General features: G+C 34.9%; 2 protein-coding genes across 3 annotated transcripts; both read left to right on the forward strand.

Moving 5' to 3' along the window:
- Positions 1-673: 673 nt before the first annotated feature.
- LOC130010386 (uncharacterized) lies at positions 674-4,133 on the forward strand. 2 transcript variants are annotated; one of them, XM_056100378.1, is made up of 2 exons: positions 674-692; positions 2,705-4,133. In XM_056100378.1, exon 2 carries the CDS (start codon positions 2,714-2,716, stop codon positions 3,755-3,757), a length of 1,044 nt encoding a protein of 347 aa, XP_055956353.1. In that variant the 5' UTR covers positions 674-692; positions 2,705-2,713; the 3' UTR covers positions 3,758-4,133. The 2 variants fall into 2 exon arrangements, with proteins under 2 accessions (XP_055956353.1, XP_050401114.2); XM_050545157.2 differs by lacking the exon at positions 674-692 and adding an exon at positions 1,284-1,440.
- Positions 4,134-7,993: 3,860 nt separating this feature from the next.
- LOC126817990 (uncharacterized) lies at positions 7,994-11,151 on the forward strand. The gene is made up of 2 exons (XM_050545167.2): positions 7,994-8,120; positions 9,743-11,151. Exon 2 carries the CDS (start codon positions 9,752-9,754, stop codon positions 10,793-10,795), a length of 1,044 nt encoding a protein of 347 aa, XP_050401124.2. The 5' UTR covers positions 7,994-8,120; positions 9,743-9,751; the 3' UTR covers positions 10,796-11,151.
- The last annotated feature ends 288 nt before the right edge of the window (positions 11,152-11,439 follow it).

An 11,439-nucleotide genomic window follows, 5' to 3' on the forward strand; every position in this document is an offset into this window, starting at 1 on the left:
GCTGTTCACGAGCCAGGATAGAAGGAAAACGCGTTTGCAGCCGTCACGTTTTCCAAATATTACTGGAAAGGACCTTACACGGTAAACTCGCTAACGTCCGGCGCCGTCGTCTGTAAACTGAATTTTTTCGGCCATATCAGGTCGCCCAACCCCCATCCCTAGCATTTATCGGGCCCGTACGCCTATGTATATTTTCGTTTCGTGGTTGGAGTAAGTGACCACCAAGATCTGGTCTAAATATGTTGCTAGTGCAAGCGGTTGCCAGGGAAAATAGTTATTCTTCGCTGGCTGGAATCTATAGAGGGGGAACAGATTCAAAATACTATCTGTAGTAAATAGCGGGAAAGTAAAAGAGGAAATTCTGATCTAAAAGGGGTGTTTTCGTGGAGGAAAGCTGTAGCCTTATTCCCTTTAATCTGAAACAGCATCCACCCTTTCAACTAGAATTCGCCCGAATTTTACCTTTATCGACAGAATTTCTGACTTTCTTCCATATTTTTTCTTCAACTGAATTTCTTCTACCGACTGGCAGATTACGGAAATAAATTAGATCACGTGACAGATTCTGCATATCATTAGCATACGGCATTGTTTTAGAATAATTGGTCTAAAGAAAACATGACCAGACTAATGTGTTTTGAGCAGAGAAAAGAAAGATCCACGGCTTCTGAATTTGTCTCCGTAATATTCCAGTAGGTTAAAAAACATTATATTGGCGAAAATCGGCTTGAGAAAATTTGAAAGTAGAAAGTATGTGGATGAAAGTAGAATTATGGCGATTTAAAGTTGAAACGTTGGACTTGTTGATCGGGATTTGTTCATTTACCGCCTATTTGGTATTATACTCCAATAATTAAAAATACCTGACATATCTACATAAAATCGAAAAGATATACTATGAGATTATTATAAAAGAGTTCTTTTTATACACCAATAGATATTCACTTATTCATTTAATTCATTAATTTTTCGGGTTTTTTTTTTCGCTAAAATAATATTCGCCATTGATTTTCCTGTCTATTTTGTTTAATTCAAACACCCTATTTCTATAAAGTATTTATAATCTGAAAGTTTGAATAGAATTTTCTTTGTCCAATTAATTATTTGTATGTTTTGTATGGCTCGTGTTTTAAATAAAAACATCGATATGTAATTGTACAATTGTACTTGAATCCAACAGCACAGCAGAAACATGATACACCTTATCATTAGTGATTTTATTTTTTTGATAAAAATCAAATTAAAGTCTAATATAATACTATAATGTGCAAGACATTTGAGCTACTTCTAATCTAAAAGATACAAGGGTTTCTTTATAATAATAATAAGAGTGGCGTTTATTTAGACACCGTGTTCAATGTAACAACATCGTTGTTTAGACGACGTCCCCATTGAAAATTTTTTAAAGTTAAATCTGAAACATATCTATCCACACAACAGGTAAGGTTAATTTTGCGTGCTTGTGTTCATTTTTGTATATTTATTTAAAACGTTAACGTCATCTTCCTATTGAAAATGTTTTGATTGTTGACTTCTAGTTTTATGTACACGTTAATAAGCTTACGAAACCCTACTGTTGGGTTGTTTCGTTTTGCCAACTTCCCAAAACGGCCAAATGCGCCTTTTTGGTCGAAATTGAAGATTTCCAAATCAGAAATGTATGGAAAACCAAACAGCTCTTATTCGGTGTTCTTAATTCTTAGTTCTTGCACTTTTATAGTCCTTAATTCTTATTTCTTCATGTGTTGTCGAATTTCGACATATGAATCTTAAAATCAATATTTGTTTTACAAATCAGACATTTATCTTATCGGGTTTGTAAATTGTAATTTTGTTTAACTTAATTGTATTTTAATATAAAGATAGAATTTATTTTAGATTATCAAACAAAATATTACATTTTTATTTCATCCGAAATATACAACGAAAAATAAATCTCGAACAAGAAATTTCCAAATACAAATCTTGCAAAACATTTGTCAATAAACATTTCCCCAAATTCATCTTACCTGAACATTATGACGACAGAGGACGCCACTGGTAGGCCAAAATCAACCGAGCATACAATAAGTCACAGTTCAATAATGGGGACTTGAGAGAGCACACAATAAGAAAAATTGGTATTTGGAGATTTGTATTTGGAAATTCGTTATTCGAGATTTAATTTTCGGTGTATGTTTCTGATGAAATGTAAATAAGTTTTTGATTTTCTGAAATAAATTTATATTAAAGGAACTAAATCGAAATTGACACAAACGGGTTGCAATGCATATTATAATGTAATATGTCTGATGCTAAATAAAAGAATTAATCACTGTGTCTATTTTTCATCTCCATTTAGTACCCAAAACTATGACACCTCTAATACGAATTTCGTTCCTAAGGGTGGGACACGGATTCTGTCTGTATTGATTTTGAACTACACATTTAAAGAGAATCCATGTCAAATCCGAATAAAAAGTTTTGTGCCGTTAATTTATTGAAGTTCGATAGGGAACAAATACATGTTTTTGTTTTTGTAGGACAATAGGATACGACAGTTTTATTTGCTCAAATATGTATATAAATAGGCGTAAAGACCCGATAGATGTTAGGGGGCACATCTGAAAGGCCTGAAACAATTCCCGTACATTTCTGATTTTTAATGAAGCCTTTTTACCAATTCATCAAAACAAACCCACCACTATATTTCTTTTCTTTTCAGAGTACAACAATGGTTATGTATAATAATTCAACAAATTTTAATGCCTCCAGAGGAAATTTAACCGACTTGAGGTTTAATAATAATTCCTTCTATGATATGCTCTTTACTGTATCAGTGACAGTTCATGTACTGATAGCTATAGGCGCCGTTATCTCCAATATACTCATCTTGGGAACTATCTTCACAACCCCTACCTTAAGAAGAGAATTGTGCTATTTAATGGTATCAAGTCTAGCATTCGGTGATTTGTTGTTAGGACTGGCAGTTATACCAGTGTATGTTGATTTTACAGTCAATGATAAGATAACTTTGGGATGTGAAATTCATCTCATACTACAAGTGTTTGTAATTCGTGGTCATGTTATGATTACGAACTTAGGACTATTAATTATTAACATAGTCTATATCATCAAACAATATGAGTACAAAATACCACATATTAACCAAACTACCAAACTTCCGGTTTATATCGCATTGTCTTTGGTGCCATGGGTAGCCATGTTAATTGTTTTACCACCATTAATTAAAACGGGCTTGCATGAGAATATTATTAAAATATGGACGGCCACCATGTGTCCTCTTAAGGTTTATAAATGGGCAAAGGTGACGTTGAATATTTTGTGTTATTTCGCCCCTTTGTTTGGCATGATCATTACCACGTGCATAATTATCTATGGTTTTGTGGCTCAAGGCAGAGGAAACATTGCGTTTCGTCCGACATTGTTGAACGAAGAAAAGCCAATGTTTCGTCCCAAGTTTATTATTGTTGCTAATGTTCTTTGTTTGTTGCTACTGTTACCAGAACATATAGTACAAACGTTTACTTTATCAGAAAACACCAGAACGTTAATCACAGCAAAAATGTTTGTTTTCGTTCTTGCCGCGAGTAAAGGTGTTGCTTTACCTGTAGTATGGCTTCTTGTACCGGAAGTGAATGAAGCATTGAGAGAAAGGTGTAGCTTTTCTTACTGGAGAACATCCCCAGATGCCCCACAGCATGTCGTAAACAAAACATACAAACAATTCGTTAGAGATGCAGAAAACACAGATTAATCTTTTTATCAATAACAACATTGTTTGTTGTGAATTAAATGGATATATCCACTCGAATTGTTCTGTAAAATTTATGCAATCTCTATTTTGTAATCCCATATTACGCATTATTATTACCCCAATACTACTAATGTACAAACAATTCGTTAGAGATGCAGAAAACACAGATTAATCTTTTCGTCAATAACAACATTGCTTGCCGGAAATTAAAAACTTTTGTGTACAATTTTTTATGCAATCCTCTATTTTGTAACCCCATATTAAATATAATTATTACCACGAAATCCACTAATGTAAACAATTTATTATACATAGATTGTCATTAAATGTATTATTGTATTTTTGTGTTTTATATATACAAATCGGTTTCTCTACAGCATGTTTTTATACGCCCACATTTTCATATGGGCGTATATTGTCGTCGTCCCCGTCCGTCCACAATTTGTTTGTGAACACTCTACAGGTCACAAGTTTTATCCAATTTTGATGAAATTTGAAATTTAATGTTTATAACCCAACGATTGTGGTTCCTCTCAATCTTCGCGCATATCGGACTGTAACTTCTTGGATTATGGCCCTGATTGTACGAAAATAAACGTGATTTTAGCTTGCGGATCCTCTAGAGGTAACAAATTTTATCCGATTTTCAAAATCGTTTAACCACATCATCCCTACACCCGATGTTGATTGAGTTCGATTTTGATGAAACTTAAAATATATGCTTATATCCAAAAGATCTCACTGCCGCCTTTGGATATTCGCACATATCCGACCATAACATCCTGGAGTATGGCCCCTGATCGTACGAAAAATCACATTTTTAGCTTGTGAGTCTTCTAGAGGTCACAATTTTTTGGATCTCATTTTAAAAACTGTTTAAATATCACTGTTACACCATTATGATGGTTGAGTTCGAATTTCGGGAACATCGAAACGAAACAGCCCCACAAATTGACCGCTCCTTGTACGCAAATTGTGTAAAAGTAAATATACTCTTCAAAAAAAGTAGGGGATATTCAGAAACAATACAAAACTGCGGAAATGCACTGCTGCTTTTATTAGAGGTAACCATCGATGTTAATAACAGTCCAGCCTACACATGAACATAAACAATTCATATGGGCGGCTCATCTGACGGCCCCATTTCACGCGCAAAGAGATACACCGTCAAAAGTGAAAATGGACGTTTTTGATTTATGTCTTGATAATGAGTAATTGCTCCACCAATCCTCAGACATTCAGCAATTCGTCGTGGCATGCTCCTAATGAACCGTCCATTCACGATTTGGGGCAATCTGTCCCACTCCTCTTGCAGTGCCACGGCCAATTCTTGCGGTGTTGTCGGTTGACGTTGACGTCGACGAAAACGTCTCTCAATCAAATTAAACGTAACACACTAAATAAAAGACACGCTAAACAGAAAATCTTATGCAAGAACCCAGAGGCGTAGCCGCGAAATATATATTGGGGGGGGGGGGGGGTCCGCAAATGAAATTATATAAAATGTTGACAATCTGTGACGCCGGAAGCACGAGGCTGCACAGCAGCCGATGTATCGCGATAGGGATAGTGTGAGGGGGGGGGGGAGGGGGCACCCCCATGAAATTTTTTTAAAAGTTTCAGTCTTCTGTAAACACTGTTTTGGCATATTTTACGGGGCTAAACTAAAACATCACACCAATACAATGTTTATCATGTTTAAGTCAGGGGGTGCCGTATTCATATTTTTTTCATGACTTTTACATAATGAATGTTACGCTTGAGTTATGAACAACACGACAAAGAGAGTTTAGTAGGGGAATTTTTATGAAACAAAACTTGATCACATAACTTTAGTTTATGACTCACTGAGTAATACTAATCAACTGTCACGGATCAACGATAAAGCCGTCGACAACTCATTATTTACTGCGAATAATTAATCCAAGCGATGATTATTTGATATCTCATATCATCTTTAAAAAATAATTTATAAACGTCTATGTTTACATGTACGCAAAATGAGAATATCCCAGAATTCATATAAGAAAAACCTTAGATCATGTTTTCTTATGAAAAAAACCTACCCTGGAAGAATAACCTGTTACAGGTTTAAAGAAAAACTTTCAGAAGAATAACCCAAGTTCCCCTGTATATATCCTCTGTATATAGACCTCAAGTTATTCCCGGCATATAATATACCTCAAAGATGAAAGAAATTTACCGTTATAGGTTTATAATGACTATGAAATTGACATCTCTATAGGAACTCATATTTTGATAACGTTACGCTACCTGAAAATAATAATAGACCTATCGTACTATGTACATTTTTTGGGGGGTCCAAGAATATTCAGACCCCCACCCCCGAAAAACACTGGGGGAGGGCGGACCCCCTCCCCCACCCCCACGTGTGACGCCCATGCAAGAACCGATAGGAAAGCAAACATGGATAGATAAACCATTACGCGGCAGTTTTCATCAACCCTTCCTTGAAGTGTCAAATTTAACAAAGAACCCCTCAAACGTGTATGGCGCTATTGTGTGTCTCATGTACAGCTCAGTGGTTCTGTTGGGGCGATAAATTTTTCATCTGTGAACATACTCTCAAAGCATGTCAAGTGTCCATGACTATTTATCAGATCACAACCTGCATAGGTATTTGCATTTCAATATCCCCTACTTTTTTGGAAGGGTATAATACGAAGGTTGTTGACCCTCTAGTAGTCATAATTTGTATTCGCACATTCCAGACCATAACTTCCTGGATCTTGGCGTTTTTTGAAACTTTTTATCTATCCATCTCTATCAAGGACACCGAGAATACAAAAGAAATGTGCAGCCCGCGAGGGCCTTCAGATTTTCCAAGATCGATCCTCAGGTGCCAGACAGGCTTGGTGTCCACTGATTTTGCATCTGTAACGGAGAAATGTTCGGCCGTGTGCAATGTGGTGAAATCGATGATAGCGTTGAAGTCACATTTGAGACTAGAGGGGCGCCTAACACAAACCCAGAAAGCCCCCGAAATCAGGGGACACGAGTTAATGTGTCTAGTCGTTTGATTGAGCCGAAGCATATTGGTATTCGATGTACAGGATACGTGGGCAGTTGAAATTTGGAGAACGAATTTTGAAACACCGAATTATGTGCAAAATTTACACCCTGGGCAGTTGAAATTTGAAGACAGAATTTTGAAACGCCGAATTATGGAGAAAATTTACAACCTAGGCCTTAACATTATATACATAACACAAGTCAATTTTACACGGGACGTCTCAAGCAACATTCCATTCTATATATCGATATGTTTAACCATGCAGCTCAACGTTTGTAATTTATATTTTATAGTTTGATTTAAGAACGCCATAATAGTTTTGGCATTAATAACAAATGTTTCCCAAAATATAGTAACTTGTTGCTAGAATTGATGTTTCTCCTTGGATTCTATGGATTCATTTCGATGACTAGGTGACAATCGATTGAACTGCCAGAAAAAAATGGCCGATTCTCGTACGCAAATAGTGTAAAAGTATGGTATATCAAGGTTGTGGACCCTCTAGAGCTTACAATTTTAATCCGATCTTGATGAAATTTTACATTTATGTTTATATCACACAGATCTCGGTTCCTTTCGATAATCGCGCATATCGGACCGTAACTTCCTGGATAATGGCCCTGATTGTCCGAAAAATCACATTTTTTGCTTGTGGACCCTAAACGAAGTGAATCTAATAAATTGCAAAGATATACTATACGATTATTATAAAAGAGTTATTTTTATATACCAAGAGATCTAGACATATATAAATATTCTTGATTTTCTTTTCTTTTTTGTTGTTGCTTTTTTTTTTCTGTGTTAAATAATAATCGCCGTTTATTTTCTTATATGTTTAATTTCAACACCCTATTTCTATAAAGTATTTATAATCTCACAGTTTGAATAAATTTGTCTATGTCCAATCAATTATTTCAAAAAAACTGTGTGTATGTAATTGTTTAATTACCACTTGACACAATTATATGGGATACAAGTTACTTAGAGTGTATTTCTTGTTACGTTCGGCGAAGGTTCTTCTGCTTCAACAATTTAATCCCAACTTGAATTCGACAGAACAGCAGAAACAAGATATACATTCTCATTAGTGTATTTTATTTCTTGATAAAAAAAAAATGAATTAAAGCCAAGTATAATACTATAATGTGCAAGACATTTGAGCTACATCTAATCTAAAAGATACAAGGGTTTCTTAATAATAATAATAATAATAATAATAGAGGCGTTAATTTTGTCACCGTATTCAAAGTAACGACATCGTTGTTTAGACGACGTCCCAACTGAATATTTTTGAAAGATAAATCTGGGACATATCTATCCACACAACAGGTAAGATTAATTTTCCATGCTTGTGTTAATTTTTTATATTTATTTAAAACTTTAACGTCATCTTCCTATTGAAAATGTTTTGATTGTTGACTTCTAGTTTTATGTACACGTTAATATGCTTACGAAACCCCACTGTTAGGGTGTTTCGTTTGCCAAGTTGGCAAAACGGCCAAATGTGCCTTTTTTGGTCGAAATTGAATGTTTCCAAATCAGAAATGTATGGAAGACCAAACAGCTCTTATTCAGTGTTCTTAATTCTCAGTTCTTACATTCATAGTCCTTAATTCTTATTTCTTCATGTGTTGTCGTATTTCGACATTTAAATCTTATAATCAATATTTGTTTTATAAATCAGACATTTGTTATATCAGGTTTGTAAATTGTAGTTTTGTTTAACTTTATTGTATTTGAATATAAAGATAGAATTTATTTTAGATTATCAAACAAAAAATTACATTTTTATTTCATCCGAAATATACACCGGAAAAAAAAATCTCGAACAAGACATTTCCAAATACAAATCTTGCAAAACATTTGGCAATAAACATTTCTTTAAATTCATCTGACCTGAACATTATGACGACCTAGGACGCTAGTGGTAAGCCAAAATCAACCGAGCATTACAATAAGTCACAATTCAATAATGGGGACTCGAGAGAACATAGAGAAGAAAAATTGGTGTTTGGAGATTTGTATTTGGAAATTCGTTATTCGAGATTTGATTTTCGCAAATAAATTTATATTAAAGGAACTAAATCCCTAATATTTGGAACCTAGAAATTGACACAAATGGGTTGCAATGCAGATTATAATGTAATGTCTGATAAAAGAATTAATCACTGTGTCTCTTATTTGTCAACTCCATTTAGTACCCAAAACTATGACACCCCTAATACGAATTTCGTTCCTAAGGGTGGGACACGGATTCAGTCTGTATTGTTTTTGAACTACACATTTAAAGAGAATCCATGTCAAATCCGAATAAAATTGATACTAAGTTTTGTGCCGTTAATTTATTGAAGTTCGATAGGGAAAAAATACATGTTGTTGCTTTTGTAGGATAATTAGATACGACAGTTTTATTTTCTCAAATATGTATATAAGTAGGCGTACAGACAGAGCCGTAACTAGCTCAAAGCAACGAGGGGGGCGGAAAGTGTTCTCGGGGTGCTGTAATATTGACGGACAATGTATATCTATTTTTTTTATGGTCGAAAATTTGTTCACATGGGGGGGGGGGGGGAGAATTTTTGCAGGTGCGCCCCCCACTAGTTACGGGCCTGCGTACAGACCCGATTGGTGTTAGGGGGCACATCCGAACGGCCTGAAACAATTCCCGTACCAATTCATCAAAACAAACCCACCACTATTGTTAGGTTTCTAATTTTTGGTGGGATATTTAATTCATAAATTATTTCATCCTCGAAGGCCTATAATTCGAGACGGGGAACGTGCTCTGGAGAAACTGACTGCAAATTTGTTCACATTACTAGGATTACGAATATATTTATGGGTTGTTTTTTTTCAGAGTACAACAATAGTTATGTATAATAATTCAACAAAATTTAATGTATCCAGAAGAAATGTAACTAAGATTACCAATATATTTCTTTTCTTTTCAGAGTACAACAATGGTTATGTATAATAATTCAACAAATTCTAATGTATCCAGAGGAAATGTAACCGGCTGGGATTTTAATAGTGATCCCTTCTATGATATGCTCTTTACTATAACAGTGACAGTTCATGTATTGATAGCTATAGGCGCCGTTATCTCCAATATACTCATCTTGGGAACTATCTTCACAACCCCTACCTTAAGAAGAGAATTGTGCTATTTGATGATATCAAGTCTAGCATTCGGAGATTTTTTGTTAGGACTGGCAGTTATACCAGTGTATATTGATTTTACAGTCAATGATAAGATAACTTTGGGATGTGAAATTCATCTCATACTACAAGTGTTTACAATTCGTGGTCATGTAATGATTACGAACTTAGGACTATTAATTATTAACATAGTCTATATCATCAAACAATATGAGTACAAAATGCCACATATTAACCAAACTACCAAACTTCCGGTTTATATCGCATTGTCTTTGGTGCCATGGGTAGCCATGTTAATTGTTTTACCACCATTAATTAAAACGGGCTTGCATGAGATTATTATTAAAATATGGACGGCCACCATGTGCCCTCTTATGGTTTATAAATGGGCAAAGGTGACGTTGAATATTTTGTGTTATTTCGCCCCTTTGCTTGGCATGATCATTACCACGTGCATAATTATCTATGGTTTTGTGGCTCAAGGCAGAGGAAACATTGCGTTTCGTCCGACATTGTTGAACGAAGAAAAGCCAATGTTTCGTCCCAAGTTTATTATTGTTGCTAATGTTCTTTGTTTGTTGCTACTGTTACCAGAACATATAGCACTAACGTTTACTTTATCAGAAGACACCAGAACGTTAATCACAACAACAACGGTTTTTTTTGTTCTTGCCGCGAGTAAAGGTGTTGCTTTACCTGTAGTATGGCTTCTTGTACCGGAAGTGAATGAAGCATTGAGAGAAAGGTGCAGCTTTTCTTACTGGAGAACATCCCCAGATGCCCCACAGCATGTCGTAAACAAAACATACAAAGAATTCGTTAGAGATGCAGAAAACACAGATTAATCTTTTTATCAATAACAACATTGTTTGTTGGGACTTAAATGGACATATCCACTCGAATTGTTCTGTAAAATTTATGCAATCTCTATTTTGTAATCCCATATTACGCATTATTATTACCCCAATACTACTAATGTACAAACAATTCGTTAGAGATGCAGAAAACACAGATTAATCTTTTTGTCAATAACAACATTGCTTGCCGGAAATTAAAAGGATATTATCCCCACAAACTTTTGTGTACAATTTATTATGCAATCCTCTATTTTGTAACCCCATATTAAATATAATTATTACCACGAAATCGACTAATGTAAACAATTTATTATACATAGATTGTCATTAAATGTATTATTGTATTTTTATGTTTTATATATACAAATCGATTTCTCTACAGCACATTTTCATATGGGCGTATATTGTCCTCGTCCCCGTCCGTCCACAATTTGTTTGTGAATACTCACAGGTCACAATTTTTATCCGATTTTGATGAAATATGAAATTTAACGTTTATAACCCAACGATCGTGGTTCCTTTCAATCTTCGCGCTTATCGGACTGTAACTTCTTGGATTATGGCCCTGATTGTACGAAACAAACGTGATTTTAGTTTGCGGATCCTCTAGAGGTAACAAATTTTATCCGATT

This window comes from Patella vulgata, chromosome 4, assembly GCF_932274485.2.
Source record: "Patella vulgata chromosome 4, xgPatVulg1.2, whole genome shotgun sequence".
Taxonomy (NCBI): Eukaryota; Metazoa; Mollusca; class Gastropoda; family Patellidae; genus Patella; species Patella vulgata.